The sequence below is a fragment of the Priapulus caudatus genome, unplaced genomic scaffold (assembly GCF_000485595.1).
Source record: "Priapulus caudatus unplaced genomic scaffold, Priapulus_caudatus-5.0.1 Scaffold136, whole genome shotgun sequence".
NCBI classification, from domain to species: Eukaryota; Metazoa; Priapulida; class Priapulimorpha; order Priapulimorphida; family Priapulidae; genus Priapulus; species Priapulus caudatus.
Genome location: NW_014577197.1, coordinates 76,462 through 98,695, shown reverse-complemented (window position 1 = coordinate 98,695; position 22,234 = coordinate 76,462). Strand labels below are relative to the sequence as shown.

The 22,234-nt window shown below is 41.8% G+C and overlaps 1 protein-coding gene across 11 annotated transcripts in view; it reads left to right on the top strand.

Annotated features, from left to right (window-relative positions):
* Positions 1-22,234, top strand: part of LOC106805999 (transcription factor RFX3-like) — a 31,605-nt gene that overhangs the window by 8,230 nt on the left and 1,141 nt on the right. For 3 of the 11 annotated variants that reach the window (XM_014807815.1, XM_014807816.1, XM_014807811.1), the window contains exons 2-16: positions 3,306-3,479; positions 9,098-9,254; positions 9,910-10,051; positions 11,679-11,784; positions 13,421-13,612; positions 15,953-16,152; positions 16,529-16,648; positions 16,820-17,060; positions 17,390-17,472; positions 18,607-18,758; positions 19,110-19,207; positions 20,008-20,157; positions 20,555-20,763; positions 21,095-21,248; positions 22,026-22,172. In XM_014807815.1, the coding sequence (XP_014663301.1) occupies positions 3,336-3,479; positions 9,098-9,254; positions 9,910-10,051; positions 11,679-11,784; positions 13,421-13,612; positions 15,953-16,152; positions 16,529-16,648; positions 16,820-17,060; positions 17,390-17,472; positions 18,607-18,758; positions 19,110-19,207; positions 20,008-20,157; positions 20,555-20,763; positions 21,095-21,248; positions 22,026-22,172 (2,295 nt within the window). In that variant the 5' untranslated portion in view covers positions 3,306-3,335. Of the gene's footprint in view, positions 1-3,305; positions 3,480-6,431; positions 6,522-9,097; positions 9,255-9,909; positions 10,052-11,678; positions 11,785-13,420; positions 13,613-15,952; positions 16,153-16,528; positions 16,649-16,819; positions 17,061-17,389; positions 17,473-18,606; positions 18,759-19,109; positions 19,208-20,007; positions 20,158-20,554; positions 20,764-21,094; positions 21,249-22,025; positions 22,173-22,234 lie in introns of those variants that run through there. The other 8 variants (XM_014807812.1, XM_014807813.1, XM_014807818.1 and 5 more) reach the window with 8 other exon arrangements.

Here is a 22,234-nt window from a genome sequence, read left to right as displayed (position 1 = left end):
AAATCTGAAAGCCTGCTGTAGTCGTTGGTTTTAAAACATTAAAAAAAAATATTTCTAATGGTGATTGAACCATGAAACTTTTTATGTAGCGCAATTATAACCTAAATTAGCTGAAAATAACCCTAGAACCTAGAGGCTACTGTTCCTTTAATCGAAATTTTGTGAGCAGTTAAATTATTTGGCAGTTATTTGTATTTGCTAGCTAGTGAAGTCAAATTTCCACCCGGACATTTGTCACAATTGTTGAAGGTATTGGCTGTAGACCTGAATGTCCCTACCCTCTGACTTCTTTGTATCTCAGCATGTATACATGTGTATATGAAATGTATGTGTACTGCACACTAGTGACATCTACTGGTCGTTAACAATTGTAACTGGTTAATGTATCATGTGGACTCGATTGTGTACCGTATTGATTGACATTTTAACATGAATTTATTGCATTAATATGTGCCACTGTTTTTTACAACTAGTGTGCATTTTGATTACATTCATATTAATTAGTAAGTTGTCAGTTTTCGTAACTTACAACAACCTTTTGAAATTGTGGTGTATGTGTGTGAAGATTGGAAGTCATAAAAATGTCACAATTCATATATAAGTGGCATTTTGAATAAAAATTAATTAGTATTGATTGATTATAAGCTTAATAGGCACATTGATCTGTTTAAAATTTATTATATTTGTTAATTTGTGATCTGCAATATGCTCCTTTCTGCTAGAAACTGTTCTCAGCACTAAGTTGCAATTCTGTATCCCTCAAGGCTTGTGAGGGTCTGTACTACTACTAGTATTGTTAGTTGTTGTAATTGCTACTGTTTATAAGCTGTCATTAAATTTATTAATGATACTTGTTGTTAATAGTTTGTACATCAAGAATTTGGAGTAAAGGTCCAAGTAATACAATTCAACTTCAAATTTATGACAGTGCATTTCATTCAACTAATGAGGCTGCTACAACTACATCAAATTTGCATGTGAAAACAGCTTGTGCACGCCTTATTTTTCAGTTATAATGTAGCATCAAGAATAAAATCATCAGTGGGAAAGTAGTGGTCAAGGGTCAAAATCCAGTTTAATCAAATGAGAAATTGCAGGTGTTTCCCTGCCTGGATGTTTTCTGTCTAGTTGAAAGCCTTACTCTGTCAATCCTCTACTACATTGAAGAACGTATGGTATTCAAAAGATGATCTAAAAATTAAATGCTAAATATAAAACATAAACTCAAATGTTTGTACATATGTAATTCAGATCATGCCCCTTATCAACTCTGGCAGGCAATGTATTTATGCAAAAAAACAGCATGTACGTGCTCTTTGAGATTAGCTTGAAGGCAGACAAAAAACATTTGTGAGTGTGATTCATACCGATATGTATTTAGATAGGTAAGCCCAGGGATTTTTGACTGACTATACCATAGCTGACTGTTTACTAAACTTTAGTGTGTGTGTATGTTTCAGCATAGCATGCACAGACGTTTAGGAAACACATGTCACGCGTTCTTTAGAGACATTAAGGTTTCACAACGTCATAGAAGTTGTATATTTGAGAAGACGTAAACACTTCATTGTCTCTGTCAAATTTAAGTGACTAATTTTTACTTGAGCATATGAAAGTAATCTGAAACGTGAAATTTTATGAATAAATATTTGTATAAATTCCCTAATCAAAGTGTACGAAATGTTGCGTGATTGTTGCAAAATTCTGGTGAGTTTTATGTACGGTATACTACACACAGGAAAAATGTCCCCCTACAACACTTGGGTCTTTTGTAGTTGACTGCATGTGCTAAAATAGCATATGCTGGGGTGTTAAATATTAGATGCGTGATAAATGTTTAATAGAAAAGATATCCATTTGCTACCTCTTTCATTAGCATCTAATTTATTATGCTATGCTTTCCAGATGCATGATAACCATTGTGCTGCACGCATCGCTGCAATAAAGTGACTGAACTCTATATTTTTTGTTGGCTGTACTGAAAAGAATTTTACAATCCATCTAGTTGCTTAGCACCAGGAATTGGATTTTAACAAAGCGATTTCAAATGGTTGGTGCCCACCTTGGCAACAGATACCATGCAGACATACGTCAATAAAGTTATAGCAACAGATCCAGCGGAGCATTTTGTGGCCACCAGCTTTGAAACCTCACCTAGATCAATATCTGTATATCACCTTGGTGCCTGAATTGCCAGCAAAAGGCCTAGCACACTGTTTTGTGGTGTCTGTCTGTCTCTCTCTCTAGATATATATCTTTGTTATTTTCTGAGAGAAAGCTACTAAATTTCAAACTTTTTTCATTATCAGTGTTAGCCAAAGGGCACTAAATCAAAATAAAGACATGTCATTGTGTGAGATTTATCTACAGAGTACACGGAATATCCACTGGTTTATACATTATAATTTTGTTATACTAGTAATTCCTATACTGCGTATTCATATAAATGTTATATGTATGGCCTCAAAAGTAGTGTTTCAAAAACTCAAAAACCAAATTCTAAACAAATGCATCACAACTATGTCACAACAACCGCATCACAACAAACGCATCTAACACTAACGCTATCACAACTGCTAGAGAATTTAAGTTCTTTACATAATACATATTAATACATTTTGCTACTCTGTGATTACAATATCAGACTACGTACAATTCCCATTTGTCTTTCAACATGTATTGTGTTTGTGCAAGTGCAAAGTCATTCAAGTGTATAACGATGCATATTTCACGATTGATTACTTGCTAAATCGCGTGGTTTGTGCACATATGTGTTAAATACTTTAATACATTTAATGTGTCTGTTCTTATCATTATGAAATGGTATTAGTAGTCGTGTGTAGGTACGTTGCAGAATATACATGTATATACAATTTATAACATACCTTTTTCTTATTTAGACGAATGTACATACTACCTGGTAATAAATGTGAGTGAGCTTTATAAACCTTAAACGTCTGCACCAAACCAATCAAATGTTTATATATGAGCTGCATGCATATATGTATTGCAGTAAAGCCTGAGCACATACTCTAGTTGAACCATTCATACGCAAGAGTTATTAAAGATTGTAGATATGTACTAGTTCGATTTTTTTTGTTCCCGTGTGGGCAATAATTTATTGCGTGTATATTGTTACATTACTACGGTCGATAGGGATCCAATGAGGACCTTGCATTTGGGAATATTCACCGTTTGGATGCCTGTGATGTGTCGTGCATTAGCCTTTCATTATTGACTCCAGAGAGTGCATTCGCAGCCGTTTAGCTAAACCCGGCGCTGTGACAATGTTCTCCTCGTTGCAGGCTACAGATTACATTGACAGCATTGTTGGTATGGCAACACAAACATTTGTGTCGGACATGCAAGTGATAAACACGAACGGTGGCGGAGCCGCACAACAGGCTTCAGCCGTGACCAACCTGGTGGCCGTTCAACCTGCGAACCAGCAGCAGCAGCAGCAGTCCACGACGCCTCAGGTAATTCGCTCTGCACGCGTGACTCATCCCCCGCGTTTTTCGTGCCTGCCCGCCGCCCCACATACCTGTGCTGCGTCCTGTCACTAGGTTGCCGCTTTGTTTGCATAGCAACAGCAAATAACCGGGCCCCATTCGCCTGCATGCCTCACTTCTGTTACCACAGTTACAAAGTTGCTTTAGGCCAAGAATGTCTGTGAAGAATACCTCGAGCACGAGAAGTCAAGATATTACCGAGTAAGTAAATCATAAGAAGGAAGTCTTGCAGGCGTTTTTTTCTGGTTAACCGTATGCGCTGTCTGCAGCCAGCAGTACAGGTGTTGAGTGCCGCGGCGGCAGAGCAGTTCTGCATAATTGCTCTGGGAAAATGGAGGTGTGCTACAGAGAGAGCGCGTGTAGTTCAGCTGCAGATGTTTACTCCAGCTGTGACTATGAGCACGAAAAGTTTGTCGAGTGGGTACAGAAAGTAAAGTGTTACGGCCACGATGGCAGGAGCATGATTGACAGTCCACAGGTATCAATTAACAGCTATTATTTTAAGCGTTTAAGTAATTGCGTACTGATCTGTGTGCCGGTTGCCGCGGCTCTGCCGTTTTCAATCAGGGAGTGTGTTTGCTTGATGTAAGTGTGAGAAGAATATGGGCACGTTTACGCGTTAACGTATACATGCGTGTTTGTCTTGTTACGATTTGTTTTAGTTTTACTTTAGGGTGCGTATTAATTAGAAAGAAAGGCAAATCTACACCGTGTACGTCTATCAAGCTCATTATATTGAAGTTCACAATATGTATATATATAGTAATTTAGTTTTTTTGAAATCATTTTGAGTAAATACCATGCAATTTGTATTTTGCTTGATATTAACTTCATAAAATAATGCGGCACAGCGCCAATTAAATATGCTTTCAGCAACTTTGTAAATCCATTTATCGCAGTTAATTGTAAAGCAGTATTATACGAGCACTAAAATTCTAGCACTTAATAAGAATTAGACTACACTAGCAATAATGAGAAAACAGCATGATGCGTTATGCCGAACTTGTGTTATGCCGAACTGTGATGTTAAAGTTTCCAAGAGTTTACCGATTTTCTACCTTGTTTCGCTCTATCTAGTTATGAGGTGGCAACGCGTCGCAGTCTGTCGCGTAACTGTGAAAAAAAGTAACGCGAAACATTCGCGGTAAACCTTCATACCACTCACTCCTCCTGGAGCCTGCACATGTCTGAGTCGAATTCGTGAGATCTAGATGATTGGTTGCAGGCGTAGTATTTGCACCGAGATGACTCCTCCGTCTCACACCGCTTCTTTCTTCTAGCACATGCATTTCATGGCCGATCCTCTTTGTATCCTCGTTATCTTTCATCTCGCAACGCCAAACTTCGATCCTGCGTGTCACTCTCTCGCCGACGTCGCTGAGCGGACATATACGTAGATGTTTGCTGAGGATTGAGGGTGCAGAAATGTAGTAATGGTTTCTATACATCGCCGAAATGTAGGTAGTGGCCCTCTGAGCCTGACGCCCGTTGCCATTGCAAACAAAAGTTGCTTAGACATAGCTAGGATACTAACTAGGATACGGTAGTGATAGCTACAGTAGTTGGCAGTTTTATTGTAAGTTGTTGTTGCCATTTACCACAGGAGCATGACTGCTGCCATAAGGTCGCTAAAATTAGCGGCATAAATAATAAACTCGGCTACCGGTGGACACTGCTATTAAAACTGCATTCATCATTCATTATATAAGGATAATTGTGCGCAGGAAAACCTAAAAGCATCAGCCCGTAGACTATTCTACGTTCATGGTCGGTAGATGGGTTGCATTTTCAGGATGTTTCGGTTGACAGTTGCAGTTGATAATGCCGAGTATCGTCGAGTTGAAGTATGAACAAATATGAGTTGCCTCGAAAAAAATTATTACCTGGCAAATGCGCTGAGAAATCGATTATTTCTAGTGCTATTGAACTTGTCAGCGGCTAGGTTTTGTGTGACGTACCGTTCGGCATATTGCAGCTGTGTGGAGCGCGCATAGGTTTATCTGTGACAAAGCTAGTGATAATGAAACGGGAGAGAAAGACGCATTGTGAAACGGCAATTATAAAACGTTTCGTTTATTTCATATCATATATCGACCGTTTCGGATCCTAATGAAAGGGTTGGGAATACTGTTTGCTTCATTGTTACACACTTACCCTCGCTCGATTATGCCTTTTATCATCCAGATGTTTAGAGGTACACCGCCGTTAATAACTAATTATTAATGCACATTGTATAAGTGGGACAGGGAGCCATTCAGGTGCAAGTTCCTATTAGCCATGTTCGCGTGTCTATTGATTTGTCACGGACGAGTTCCTTCACAGTTTGAGTGGCAGCCATGGATACCAATTCGCGCGGAGGCTGCCTAATTGTTCAGCCATAGATATTTGATGAAGTAGCATTGTTCGATATTTTATGAACAGCTTGCAAGATTAAAAGCCCGGTACCTAGCGACCACCTGTATGTTGTTGCTATTATTAGATGCGGGGCGGGAGGCACTGTGTGTTATTATATGGCCGTTACTGCGTGGCATAAAATCAATAGTGTATAAAGGCACTATAGTTGGGCTGGAACATTTAAGAAGTGGGCACGGGAGTCGGGTGGATTACTTCAATCGGAAATAGATATGTTCCCATACTATGCCAAAGTGTTTAGATATGTCTATTTAAATAAAATATTTTATTTTGAAAAAAAAGAAACTTCTTTTAACCGTGTATATTTGCTTCAGGTGGGTGGTAATTAAGCGGTTGCATTACATGTCGGATGTTGTCCTCTGTTTACGGTAGAACGCTCGCCATTCCCCCATGGGCGGTTAAACTGGTAAAATTCACTCCACAAATGCACGAGCGATTCCCACAGGGCCACTATAGAGCAGTGATTAATAAACTTTGGGGGGACCGGCACACGCGTAATACCGCACTAGTTCTGATCGGCAGCGTGGAATATTTCAGATTCATAGTGTCGGCACTGTGGTAACACTTCATCCGTCAAATCAACACGCGTCTACTCAGGTAATCTCGCCGTGGCATGACAGTTGTGAATCTCTATGGGAAGCTTCGTGTCTGCTTGAGAATCAGTTGTTTTGTTGTTTTCGTTCATTTTGTTGACGTACTGATGCATGTAAGGTATCGTATGGTCGCAAGCACATCGTTTTGAAAATGTTCGGAATGGTTTGCGTGATGAGATTACATTAGATGTGCATGAATATGGTGGGGGTTGGGATGGTGTGTGGCTAGAAGTTAAGGTAATGTATGCATGCATGTATCTAAAATAACAGGACCGTAGTGCATAGTGCATCGAACGTTTGTAGAACATTTGTGAGAAGGCTCTAATCTTCATGCTAATGCTGGAATATCATTTAACGGAGAAGATAGGTTGGGATAAACCCTTATATATTTGTAATCAGCTGCAACGTTATCATAGTTTTACAATATTTCTACAATACAATTTTACATAGTTCTACAATATTTGTTATCTATATGCATGATATTACCTGATATTATGATATACGAAACGAGATACTGATTAAATTTACCCCCGTTGATGCTGCGCTATAAAGTATAATCATTATGGAATTTTTTTCTACGCGCATGTTTCACGTTCTCGAATGCTGCCATTAGACGTCCCAGCATCTGTATTTTTTCCTCATATTATGTGCAATTATCCTCTCACAAGAATTACTTGGTTGCAACTTTCTGCGATGTTCGTCTTTCATGTATTTGCGCTCAACTAAACGTGGTTAACTTGGATCGACTGCGATAGAGATTTAGTGAAAACGTTCGTGCTCAAATTCTGGCTTACTTTGTTCCCCGAGTAAATGTAGTAGATAATGTCAGGATAATAGGATATTAAATGTATCAGATGATAATGTGTGTGAATTAATCTATAATGATAAAAAATGCAGGTCTATAATTTGTTATATGAAGGCATACAGAAATCATACAAGTTAAGTGGCACTGAGTGTACAGGTTTGCAACACTCGCTTTGTGGCCTCTCTGGAAATGTAAGTGGCTGCCTGGCAATGTAAGTGGCTGCCTGGCAATGTAAGTGGCTGTCTGGCAGTGTAAGTGGCTGGCTGGAAATGTGAATGACTGTCTGGCAACGTAAATTGGCCCTTCTGGCAATGAAACATGTCACACACACTTCATAAAATTTAAGGGGATAGAAAGGATTTGTAAAAGTTTGCAATAATTTAAAGGCAACGTAAGGTTTTTTCGTCATGGTCTTGTAACAATGAGAAAAGGACGTAGTTCAATTTATTTTTGGCAAGCTACCGCCTTCGATTTACGCAATCTTTGCACAATTTTAGGAACAATATCATTCAGTTATTTCAATATTAATTGCAAAAATAATATGTGTATATTGGTAAATATTTGTGATGCTTTATAGGTACTATTTTAAATCTCATTCACTGTGAAGATGTGATCCATCCTAACCTATCACAGAGTTGAGTCACCCAAGTTCCTGTGGTAGTATTACTAATAGACATTTTTGTTACCACGTAATAAGAGGACACACGGGTTTACATTGAGCTATTTTAAGTGATCAAGTCTGCCTGTCACAGTCTGTGTAAACCTGATTGTTTTATAAAGTTGCATCACATTTTTGAATGATGATAAAAAGATGTATACGTGAACCATGGATGTAGCTTGATAAATCTACGTAGCTAATAATTTTTGCTATACATTGGCTAAAATTCGCGTTGGTCAAATAATAATATTGTTCAGGATAGTAGTATATATTATATTATTCCTGTTCTTATATAAGTGTGACCAAACGTGCACTTTATGTTCGTATGTTTCATCTTGCACATATACCTGCATCGTTTCAGTGTATTCCTTGCTGTTGCGCATGATGTTTGATGTATATATGGTCTCCAACTATTATAAATAGAGGATAATAATCAACCACTGTTTTGTTGTCACTGCACGGATGTCAGTCTCACGGTTATGCAAATTAGCTTGTGTTTGTTTCATGACAATGGCTTGACAAGTGATAATGTCACGCACAAGGTAGAAAAGTATTCTTAAGAAATTTTTATTGTCTCCTATGTTATTTTTGTAAGCTCCCAACGTGTTTCTAATTTGTAGCTTTATTTAGAAAATTATGCATAGAAGAAAAACGAGATATAAAAAATACGTTGTGATTATTTGTGTCTGTCTAGATACTTTAAAAATCATTTAATTATTTACCTGAGCAGCCATCTATTTGAACAGAATTGCCAAAAAAAATTGTGAAAAGTGAAGTGGAGTTCTCTTTCCTCTCGTCGCCCTTCCTCCTCCCCACTCTGACTCTAGTTCCAGTCACATTCACTGCAATGGCTTTGATGTAATTTACTGGAAATAATTATGGATAAAATACACATGAATGAATTTTTGAATGCAATCTTTCCGTTTATTTCCATTACATTACACGATATCTTTGACTATTTTTTCATCTAAAATGTTCTCCTCACAATAAGAATTTATGTGGGCTGGTTGAACTGCAAGTTGAACTATGAGTCTTATGTGTCTATGTGTGCGTGCGTGCGAGCGTGCGTGCGTGCGTGCTTTTTTTCTGCCTAAACTGTGTCTCTTTCCTACCATAGGCAAATCAAGCCCACAGTCTTCACAGCACAGTTAGCACGCAGGCAAAGATACAGACAGCAACACTACAGCCGAGCGGACAACAAGTGACCATCATCACAGCGGCGCCGCAACCGCACACACAACCCCAGCAGGCTCAGCAGTTTGTCACTGTTGCAGGTGGGTGTCCGACCACACGACCGCCCGCAGTAGATAGTCATTCTACATAGTCGTTCCCCGGTGGTTCTGCGAGCCATGTTTGAACGTCGTATAGTGGCCTATCGGCTGGTAGTTAATATTCTCCCTGCAGGTTTGGAATTGCTTTCTTGTTCGGGTTAGACTTTGAGCATGATATATGCGTTGGTGAGGTGGCGTGTCATTGGCCTTTACTTGGATTGAATGTAAAGCATCTGAGCTCTAGGTGAATTGAAAAGAAATTGCTTCAGCATTAATTATCATTTTGATCGACATCGACTTCTCGATGGTTGTCATTGTTGGCGAGCTTTCTATTGGCAATTGTTATAAATCACTGTCGTCATCTGGACCCGACGTCTTGCTACGTTTAAAACAGAAATTCCAACTTCGACTAAACGTTCACCTTACTGTTTGTCCTAGTTAGAGCAGCATAGGTCTTGCAACTATGACTATGAGTTAATAAGTATTGAAGAATAAGTGCGCGCGTGCTGTAAGTGTGCGCGTGCATGTGCATGTGCACGTATGCGTGTGTATGTGTGTGCGTGCGTGCGTGCGTGCGTGCGTGCGTGCGTGCATGTTGTATATTGGTTGTTGCGTGCGTGTGTGTGTGGCGTGTACACACATATCGCCTCTCTTGCAGACGGCAACAGTGAGAACACGGGTGACACGGTCACCCTGCAGAACGTGAGCACGAGCCAGCCCGCCAACCTGTATCCCCAGGTGCAGCAAGTGCAGTACGTCGAAGCCACCGATCCATCGTACACCGCTGCGAATGGAGAGATGTAAGCTGGGTTAATTAACAGCAACAAGCCCCGTGGGCAGTGTCTGAAGGGCTGATTAACAACTACACGTAGTCAGCTCTTATGCACAGTGGCTGTGCAAACGTGTAGTCTATGTTTGGGTGCTTTCGCGTGTGTAGGTAAAAGTTCTAATTAAGACATTGGTTTTAGGTTGGTGCATTTAGGTTGCTTGCATTGCATTACATTATGGTGCATTGCATTACATTATGGTGCATTGCATTACATTATGGTGCATTGCATTATGGTGTTTTCAGTGTTATAAAATTCTTATTATATGCTTCATACTTGTCTTTTTAATACTTCTCCTATTAGCAGTCACTGATAAAATTATCACTGTCACATATGTCTTTATACGTATTGCATGCTGTAGGTCTTGCATTACATGAGAATTAATATGATGAACATTATATTAGTTTACGTAGCAATTCAGCATGATGATGATAGTAATTACATTTACTGCAATTAGGAAGAATTTTCTGTCTCCTTCACTTTTTTTGATTGACTTCTTAATGCAATTCACATAGGGTATATATGTTGGTCAAACCTTGTGCTAACATTCATGGTATTGATATATTGGAGCAGGATGGTTGGACTAGCACTATAGGAAGTTGATCCATATAATTATCTGGTAGGGCTTCGGCAAAGTTTGTTGACACCATGTTACTGGAAAACATATTAGAAGAGCTAACTCAGTAGCTCCATGACTTGTAGTGTTATCACAGGCCACCTGTTCTATTGTGTCTATCTTGATTTATTTAATAGTGTGAAAACTATAAATTTATTATTTGATAGGCTGATAAACATGAAAAATAATTTATAGTTTTTTACCTACCCAAACAAGCCTAAGAAGACACATTTTTCTACGTCGTCTAAGTAATTCTATAATTGTGTCATATTTCAGGTTCCAAAGAACTAATTTCATTTACTCTAGAAAGTGTGGGCAGCATAATTTCAATATATTCCGTAATTTTAATGCGTAATTGTGAAAAATCTATTGGATTTAAAGTGCAAACATTGCTATAAGATAACAGTGCTAACAGTCTAACGTTGCGTTTCACAGTATATTCTGTACCAGCATTGCCTGTGGTGTAGAATATACAGAGGTATTTCAAGCAGGGTTGCGTAGTTTTACTTTATCCCATGTTATATTATTTGTGGGATTTATTGTGAAAAGCTTAGCAACGTACATAATTCTCACACCCATGATAGCTCATTATGAGTAAATTGCAGTAGGAGTGAGATGACGTTTTAAAAGTTTTCCGTTTATAATTTGAATAGCAGCAGCTAACAGTTTAATTATCAAATGGAGAGTTTATGCAGATTCAGTAATTAGTCTGCGTATTAATAGTCCACTTTTCCGTGATTCAAAGTCAAGGTTGTTTTCATCATCTATAGATGCGTGCTACGCAGTCACTGCTGCGTTCCTGTGATATTGTGAACGTAAGATCTATGCATTTATTAGTTCGTGTTATAAACTAGTTGACTCACTGATGTAGTAAGATGTCATCGCCTTGTGCTGGGCGGCGTGGTTAGTTGGCATTGTGCCACGGTAAACTTGGGTTCGTCAAAGTTTTGTAAGAAGTTTTGTAATTGCGTCGTTCTCTCGCAGGGCTGCGACGTACTACAGTGACTCTACGGGTACGATGTACACGTACACGCCTGTCACCACGGCAACGTACTATGCGACGAACACGCCTGCTGTCACCAACACCCAGGTGTGCACCGTCTCACTTATTCTGTTGACACTCAGTCAGTGTGAATGGTTTACAGGTACACACTGGTTTAATGCGAGTGTGGTGGGCATGGAATGTGACTGCATTACCCCTTTCCCTTTTTTAGCAGTTTGATTACGGCAGTATCTAGTTTTGTGCGGTCTTGCGTAGAAGGCCGATCCTATGTCTTGGCGTACTAACATTGCACATTTACAAACTAATACTAGAAGCTGCCTAAATTGTAGCTATATTAAATATTGGCAACTTTAACATTCTGCACTTTGGTAGAGTTCTATGCATGACGCTGCTATACTCTTTCCATGGGATTGAGTGAATGGGTGGGATTATGAGTGGATTGGTGGGCGGGCATGCATACGTGCATACACGTGTACTTATGTGGTTTAGAAAGCGTGTGTATGTGTGTGTGTGCATGCGTGCATGCGTGCGTGCGCATATGAGTGTGTGCGTGTGTGCGTGTGTGCGTGTGTGCGTGTTTGCGTGTGCGTGTGCATACGCGGGCACGTGCGTGTGTGTGTGCGTGCATGTGTGAGCGTGTGTGTGCGTGTGTATGTGTGTGTGTGTGCGCGCCTGTGTGTGTGCGCGCCTGTGTGTGTGCGTGCATGTATGAGCATGTGTTTGTGTTTGTGTGTGTGTGTGTGTGCGTGTGCGCGTGCGTGTGCGTGTGCGTGTGCGTGTGTGTGTGTGCGTGTGCGTGTGCGTACTCGTTGCCTTAGAATTTCGCTATTTTTGACGGAAGTAACATTGATTCTATCAGCCTAAGAGGAAACTGTTATTCAGAGTTTCAGGCAATAGTTGTTTTATTATGTGCCTGATTGCAGCACTACATATTGGCAAATTTGAAGTTCATGTTTCATTAGCATGCACAAACCATGACCATTTAATCTTGGCTCAATGTCGCTCAGTGATATGAAATGTACGTGTCATGTGTGCGTGTGTGTGTGTGCGTGTGTCACACACGTGCATTTGTGGCTGTGCATTCAGATAACAGCTGTGCAAAGTTCAGTGTTACTAGTACAAGGGCAAACGCTGACGTTGATTGACAGCTTTGCACTGTACTCATTTTACACAAACTTCCTAGCATACCTCCAATTACAAAACCACATAAAAGGAGGTGTGTTTGCGATTGGCATATTTATTTATATTTGATGTATTCTCCACGACAGAAATATTTCCAAGTGTTCCAGACTAAATTCCAAATTAAGGATTGCTGTAGTGTTTTCATGTATTAATATAATTTGCCTCTCTAATTCACCCTCCCTTTCCATACTTCTAAATTTCTTTACGTTATTACTTTATTTTCTCCATCATTACTATTTCACCCCACTTGCCTCGTCGTCTACATCCATTTCATTCTCCATTCTCTCTCGCTCTCTCGCTCTCCTTCTCCTCTCTCTCCCTCTCTCCCTCCCTCACTACCTCTGCCTCTGCCGCATTTTCCTCGTCCATTGTCATTTCTTCCCTGAACTTCTCATCCGCTCCCCTCCCATTCCCCGAGCAATCATGCCTCCATCTGTCATGCCCGTTTCTAGTTTCTGCAGTATTGGTGAACGTATGATTGGCACCTCCCTCGTGTCAACAGGGCTTGCCAAAGTAATACAACGTCACTGTTGCCTTGCAGCAGCAGGTTCCGTTGCCGGTGACGCAGACAGGTTCCGTACAGAGTCCCCAGGTAGTAACATACCAAGGTGGGGGTACGTATCTAGTTCAGGGTGGCTTTATGGACAACCAGGGTCACCCACTGACACATACAACACGAGCCTCACCCACTACCGTAAGTGTCCGAGCACAGGACTCTGCTCACACATTGTTGGTAAGGTCATTTCGTTATGAAGCATGCCAACCTTGTCACGTACATATTAGGCTGTCCGCTTCCGAGTTCCGATTCCAGTGAATGTTGTCGTATATATATATATATATATCCGGGTATCTATAGTGGCACCTGCAATCACCGCGTCGTCTTGCAATGGGCTTTTCCACGGATACGTCTGTCTTCGTCCGTCGGGTATCCGTTATGTCGTATCGGGTTGGACTCCCGTTAGGTGGACAAGAGAGCGTTCGCAAAACTCTGATGCTTCTCGTGTCCACACTCGCACGCTAACTTCACCTAGTTTCTTGTCTGTAACAATTTCGTCGGCGTATTTCTCGCAGCATGTATATACCGGGAGGCGGATTAAAACAAAACTTGTCATTCCCTGGTGAATCTGTATGCGTGGTTTAGGGGTTTCCACACTCTGTGGACGCATATGCGTAACTTTTTTGTTGAAATTATTCGATTTGGTTAAAATGAAAAACCAAATGTTTGTGTGAGGTTTTTACAGTAAGACAATCTTAGTCAGTATTGCGTGATTTCAATTTGTAACTTATGTGAGTCTTGAGTAACTTTTTGAGAAATTCTCCTTTGTGGATTTCTTTCTGTGTGTATCTTGGTTCAGAAGAGAGTTGGCCACTATATAGGCTAGGCTAGGCTAGCTCATTCGAAATTAGGTCTGGGAAATTAAAATATAGGTAATTTTGGTTTTACTGAATTATTGTGGCAAGTTTGGTTGAGACGTTTAATTCCGTGAACTCTCGTACGTACGACGTAGATTTGTTTTAGTCTGAGTGTCGTATTCACTGGTATATGTGTGCTTCTGTAACCGTCAATTAGGAATGTGTAGTTTATGGTGGATGGTTAGTCGGTGTCTAGACAACTTGCAACCGCTATTTGTTGGCTGTAGACAAAAGTTCTCTACGAACTAGCATGCACATGTATGTGGTTACCAGTGTACTGTAAGGGTAGCAGGTATCAATCAGACTGACCTCAACAAACCTGGTCAACCTGTTGATTAGGGAGCAATGCTATTCCATCCCATAATACTCTGGCACTAACTTCTGTGGAACAGCCCATAGACGCGGGCCATCACCAACAATTGAACCTGTATCAGGCATATGCATGTGAACAGCACATATGTAGAAGCATTTCGAAAGTGCATGTATGTTGGTGCTTGGTATTTGTCCTATTTATGCCGTACGCACAAACTCAAATGTGCAAAACACAAAGCTCCACCGTGACTTTCAAATATCCATCAGCATTCTCTGAAATGGAAACGAACACTGTGGAGTGATTTAGTACTGGTTGGCTAGCTTTTGGTGATGGGCCTTGTTATTTGCATTTTAGCCATGTATTTCTTATGCAGTCTAAATTACACTCGCTGCCATACACTCAGTGACGTTCCAAAACGAATGTTCCTGGAAAGCATGTTTTTAAAACATTCATAAAAAATTTCTATAAAATTATTTGGAAACCATTTGAATTCTTTCGTGATATAGAATTTCGCTATTTTTTGACGAAAGTAACATTGATTCTATCAGCCTAAGAGGAAACTGTTATTCAGAGTTTCAGGCAATAGTTGTTTTATTATGTGCCTGATTGCAGCACTACATATTGGCAAATTTGAAGTTCATGTTTCATTAGCATGCACAAACCATGACCATTTAATCTTGGCTCAATGTCGCTCAGTGATATGAAATATGCTTGTGTGTTAAGTTAGAAGGCAGGCATCTTAGCTGCCTTATGTAACAATAGCTATTATTCCCACTGCTGGGTGTTACTAATCTCATAATTAGTTGCATTGTTGATCAGTACTATAAATCTCACTGGTGTGTGGGCAAGATATTCCTAATTTCCATTCCAAAGGGTCCTAAAATAGCTGGCGAATGTTTCTAGACAAAACTAATGTGGTATGGGAAACTAAACACTCTTACATACACTTGGAAACAACATTTTGGGGAATGATCAGTGTATGGCAGCCTTAGGCAAGAATGTATATTTGCAATAATATATAAACTAGCTTTGCTTATAGAAAGCTTGATTTCAAACGAGGAATTTTCAATGCGATATATTTGGTAAAAACCGTCAGTGTTATCGTTCTATTTTGCAACATGTCATAGTATCATAAACTTAAACATATTCCAACTGAGCAATGAAAAAGACAATTGACATCAAGAATGAAGACATTATGTCGTCCGTGTTATACGATTTGCTGGTCAGGATGGCAATTTGTTTGTTTTCTACTCATCAAGATCATTCTCATCATGCCGAACATTCGTCATGTGTTGCAAAGTCTATAGTCTTTTGGCAAAACTGGTGGTAATCAATAATATTCCGTAGTCTGTCTCTCCGGAACAGATACAGTGGTTGTTGGACAACTACGAGACGGCAGAGGGTGTGAGCCTGCCACGCAGCACCCTCTACAACCACTACCTGCGACACTGCTCCCAGAACAAGCTGGACCCGGTCAACGCCGCCTCGTTTGGAAAGCTCATCCGCTCCGTCTTCTTGGGGCTGAGAACGAGGCGACTGGGAACGAGGTTAGACTGAGTTTGATAACTGTGGGGGGGGGGCACTCATGGTGCTGCTGGATCCAACTTGTCTGTTTGTATGTGTAGTTGATACACCTCAAGTCGTCTCTTCATTAGATGCCTTGCCTCACCCTTTTCTTATATGTATGATTCACTGTTTTTTTTTTTGTTTTTTGGTTACTTTATTTTATACTGGACTCAAGGGTTTTAAATCCACATGAGTAGAACCCACTCCAGGAATCTGGCTCGGTCCAGTTTTTGAAAAGGAAAAACTGTGGTTTCTTAAATTTAGTACATGTAGTCTAAATCTAGTTACTAGAGTTATAATAGTAGTATTAAGTACCTAGAACTTATAGTACTATTCACTAGTTCCTATTCGTTACAGGGGAAATTCAAAGTATCACTACTATGGCATACGGATCAAAGCCAGCTCACCGCTAAATGCCTACTCTGACGACGTTGGGTATATGGCGATGCGTCAGCAGCCAGTAAACCAGGGCAAAAGGTAAGACACCAACGCTAACAAATTACTTCGCATCCGCTCGTGATCACCGCTGAGTCGTTGTAGCGTTGCAGTCGCAGGCTTGTGTCAGTGCCTAGCTTCAACTAGAGTAATGTGTGATGGAATGCGTGTGCTCCCGATGATTACCTCAACCGTATCTCTATGCGTCTGTAGGTTCAAGTCGGTGAATGTCAAGTCGGAAGGGCAGGGTGATTCCCAGCAGGGCAGCAGTCAGAGCTATCAGCAGAACTCCGCTGCCATGGGACAGAATGATCAGCACAGGCAGTATCTGGGAGAGGCGAAAAGCGAATTCCCAAACTTCGACTGCATCGACTTTGGCAATTCCGTATTGCCCGAGGAGTCGACCGAAGAAGACCTGAAAAATTTCCAGTGTCTTTTCAAAGAGCACTGTGAGGTATGCTTGTTGTCTATTCGAAGTTTCACGGCTCATGTTTGGAAACGTGAAATGCAATGGAATTATAAACATCCTATGCTGCAAAACAACGTGTAGACATTTCAGTAACGGATGTGCATGTGCTATACATCATATGATATTTAGATAATTATGTTTCTCTACCAAATAGTATTATTTTTAGTTACTGTCATACATGTAATCTTACTGTGCTGAAACTAGTTAGCTTTCACAGTCATTTAGTTCGTTTAGAGTATGCCAACATGCTCACGAGTAGAGCTATTTATGTAGTAAGTACGTACATATTGAACAAGGGGTTCTTTCTCTTGCAGTCTGTGTTGGATGTTGTCTTGAACCTCCAGTTCTCAATGGTCGAATCACTGTGGCAAGGATTCTGGAGAACCGGGCCTGAAATGTAGGTCTTCATCATATGTGTTCCGTATATTCCCATATGCAGTTAAATTTATGGGAAAATACACAATGTATGAGTAATGCATTTAAGGTAAAGTTAGTAATGGGTAGTGATGTCACGATCATCGATTATACTCGATCATCAGTTGAACAGTGGCTCGAACCAAGCGCTTGGTTATCAAAATCCGTAATCGATTTCATCAAAAAAGAAAGAAGAAAAAAATTGAAATAAATGTAAACTTGACAACTTGAACAAGAAAACTTGGAAAAGTGATACCATTACTACTATACAAGTTATCCTTTATTAACATACATGTATTATACACACATTAGTAAACAGTGCAAAACAAACAGTAAACAGGGCTAAACAAGCACATACATGCACACACGTACATGCACACGACGTTACGCACACGCAGGCATTCAACACCCCGAGTAACCGATTGTAACCGATCATCGGTTACTTGGGTCCAACCGATGATCGATTACGTAATTACAACCGATTGACAACACTAGTAATGGGTAACGTAAACCATTGAAAAAATGTTCGAACAGGAAATACAACGAAACAGCGGTCCTACTCAGAAGTTACCGGTTCTGGACTAGGGGACACTGTGCTGTTTCCAACACTGAAAGAGGCAATAGAACGTATATCATCAAATGTAGAGCGTCACAGTGACACACAGTGCACTTACAAGTTTTCGTGTTTCCTGCTCATGATTACGTTTCCTGCTCATGACCATGTGTCCTGCTCATGACCATGTGTCCTGCTCATGACCGTATATCCTGCTCATGACCACGTGTACTGCTCATGACCATGTTTCCTGCTAATGACCATGTGTCTTGCTCGTGCCCATGTTTCCTGCTCATGCCATGTTTCCTGCTCATGACCGTATATCCTGCTCATGACCACGTGTACTGCTCATGACCATGTTTCCTGCTAATGACCGTGTTTCCTGCTCATGCCATGTTTCCTGCTCATGACCATGTTTCCTGCTAATGACCATGTGTCTTGCTCGTGCCCATGTTTCCTGCTCATGACCGTATATCCTGCTCATGACCACGTTTCCCGCTCGCGACCAGTCTCCCGCTCTCGTCCACGTTTCCTGCTTATGACCGCGCTTCCTGCTCGTTACAGGGACAGTGACTTTGAGGAGCAGCTTCCCAAAGACAAGCTGTACGCTCTGTGCAAGTCTGAGGTGATTCAGAAGTACGTGCGCACGTGCGACTACCAGATGTACCAAGCACTCGTGGAAGTGCTCATTCCAGACGTCCTCAGGCCCATTCCAAGTGAGTGTCCAGCGAGAACTTAGCTCGGGGAAGCGGATTCCTGGTTTGCGACGTGCGGTATTGCTACATTAGACGAGTGGAGGAAGATGATAGGTTAGAGTCAGGTGTCTTCAGCAGTTGGTTTTGGTTGAGGCGAGGAGCTGTGACAGTATGGAACCTTGTGGATTGTGTTTGTCAAATTGCAGGCAATTTGTTTCAATCGAGTTCCTTCGCCGAATCGAGTTCCTTCATCGAATTTCCTCACGATAGGGGAAATTGTTCCTCATTGAGCATATTCTAGTATGAAGTATACTCGTGCTATATTATTGTATGAACTCTAGTGTTCACGTAAATTTACTGCATGCTTCTCAGGTACACTTACCCAGGCTATTCGCAATTTTGCCAAGAGTCTAGAAGGCTGGTTGTCGGCTGCCATGCAGGGAGTCCCCGAAGACATGATCAAAGTGAAGGTAAGAGTTGCTGTTGTGTTGCCTACCCGCAAGAAGAAAGCGAAGTTCGTTTGAACATACAGGCTTCGAAATGTCCCAGAGTACATGAATGCGATACTGCCAGGTTTCTGTACAGATTTCGGCATGAGTTCTTCCAACTGAACTGATTGAATCTCATCTTATCTTGGCGAATATAATGGTAGCAGCGCTATGTCTTACGGTGAGAGCGTAGACTAGATATATACTTGTTTATGTGATTGTTTTGTTCATTTTACGTTTCTATATGATTCTGTATTAAAGCATATTTCTTAGATTCCCGAATGAAATCTAAGATTTCTCACTACTAGAAGCCCTGTCAACTCCCAGAAGAAATTTGGAGATAATTCTAAACAGTGCCAACAAGTAGAATTCCCGTGATAACCTTTCTCTATTCTGTGGCGTGTAGGCACCTGGCTGCGGTGTCGCGCGCGCGGTGTAAGTGAGTGTGTTGTGTTGTGTTACAGCTCGCTGCTGTGATGTGTAGGTGCCTGGCTGCAGTGTCGCGCGCGCGGTGTAAGTGAGTGTTGCATCGTTGTGTTGCAGCTCACCGCTGTGATTTGTAGGTGCCTGGCTGCGGTGTCGCGCGTGCGGTGTAAGTGAGTGTTGCATCGTTGTGTTGCAGCTCACCGCTGTGATGTGTAGGTGCCTGGCTGCAGTGTCGCGCGTGCGGTGTAAGTGAGTGTTGCATCGTTGTGTTGCAGCTCACCGCTGTGATGTGTAGGTGCCTGGCTGCGGTGTCGCGCGTGTGGTGTAAGTGAGTGTGTTATGTTGTTGTGTTGCAGCTCGCCGCTGTGAACGCGTTTGCACAGACGTTGAGGCGTTACACGTCGCTGAACCATCTTGCGCAGGCAGCGCGCGCCGTCCTACAAAACTCTTCACAGATATCACAGATGCTGACCGATCTTAACCGCGTCGACTTCAACAACGTACAGGTACGCTCAGGCGTATGTTCGTCGTTACTGCAAACTTATTCGAAAATTGCCAAAACCACCCTTTTTGGGAAGGATTCCGCTAATACAGGTCCCGCTGTGTATTCCGAGTGTTTTACCGTAGGCCTCACGTTCTTCCGAAAAAGTACAAAGTAATTCCGATCACTAAGCAGAGATACGTACGATGTTATGTTTGTTGCGATGGCCATTGTGGAGCGCTACGATTGCTTCACTGGCCTCATCTATCTGCGTGTTCTGTGCGCATGCACGCACGATCAGGTGTATTGTACTCAGCCCGTTTCACGGTAGACTTCACGTTCCTCCTTAGTTTTTTGCGCGCGAGCCTTGCAATTGCTTTACTGGCCCCGTCTCTCCGCGCGTCATGTGCGTGTGCACGCAGGAGCAGGCGTCGTGGGTGTGCCAGTGCGACGAGCAGACGGTCACGCGGCTGGAGCAGGACTTCAAGCTGACGCTGCAGCAGCAGAACTCGCTCGAGCAGTGGGCCATCTGGCTCGAGGGTGTCGTCACGCAAGTGCTGAAGCCACACGAGGGCACGCCGAACTTTGCCAAGGCCGCTCGCCAGTTCCTGCTGAAGTGGTCCTTCTACAGGTAGGGGCGGGGGAGAGTTCACCGCGGGCGGGGGAGGGGGTTGAGCGGTCGTGGTGCGTCGTACATCACTGGAAATATAGATAATGCTTGAAGGCACTGGGGAAAGCAAACTGTCATTTGGAAATGCGCAATATTATCATTGCTATTGTTATTTTTATTATTATTATTATTGTTGTTGGTGTTGTTGTTGTTGTTGTTATTGTTATTATTATTATTATTGTTATTGTTATCTTTATTATTTTTTATTCTTAATATAATGTTGATTATCATCACTATAAATGTAACTATGTGTTCGTGCGTGCGTGTTATAATGTGCGTTTCTTCGCTGCAGCTCGATGGTGATCAGGGACCTGACGCTGCGCTCGGCCGCCAGCTTCGGCTCGTTCCACCTCATCCGGCTGCTCTACGACGAGTACATGTTCTACCTGGTCGAGCATCGCGTTGCCGAGTCGTGCGGAGAGACACCGATCGCTGTCATGGGCGAGGTGAGGAGGGGGAGAAGGACAGGAGGAGGGGGAGGAGGAGGAAGGCGAGGCGGGGGAGAAAGGGGAAGAAAGGAAAAACAGGAGGAGGAGGAGGAGGAAGGAAGAGGAAAATGAATAAGAGGATCAGAAAGAGGAGGAGGGGAGGAGGAGGAAAAATGGAATGAAGAGTAATAAGATGAGAAAGAGGAGGAGAAATATGAGGAGGGGGGAGAGAAGGGGACACAGGAGGATAACATTGAGGAATAAGAGAAACAAGAGGATGAAAGAATGATAGAAAGAAGAGTAATAAAGGGGGAGGATGAGGGGGGGAGGAAACAAGAGGATGAAAGAATGATAGAAAGAAGAGTAATAAAGGGGGAGGATGAGGGGGGGAGAGTAACTTTAGGACAAAGGGCCATAGAAGGTGGACGAGAAGGATAGAACGCAGGGATAGAGTAGAAAATTCAGTAGTAGCAAATAAATGAAGATACTGATGAAAGAGGAGGATGACGATGCGGCTATGATGACGGTGACGATGATGATGTCGCGGTGACGATGACAACGGTGACGTGATTATGTCTACTATGACAACGTGGCTATGAGGATGATGAGTAAATGTCACAAGAGCATCGCCTCGGCAAGCCGCTGTCGCGAACACTTGCATGCTGTCATTCGTGCTAGCACGAGGGAATCTCGTCATGAGCGTGTTACGTATGTTCCGCCTTCGCCGCTATAGAACGGCGGCTGCAAATTCTTGGTGCGTTGAAATCTGTTGAACTTTAATTTTGCTGTTTGCAGTTTGTCGGCATGGGAACCAATAAGTTGAACAAGCTGATGGGAAAAACGCTTACGACTCTAACAAACGCTAGCTCATCATCTGTTGGTTCCCCTTCGACAGCGGTAACATCTGTGACACCAACTAACAACAACTCCTCCCATAAACAGGTACACCTACAAGCTTTTATCATTTATCACTTTGTATGCACATGTGTATATATATATATACA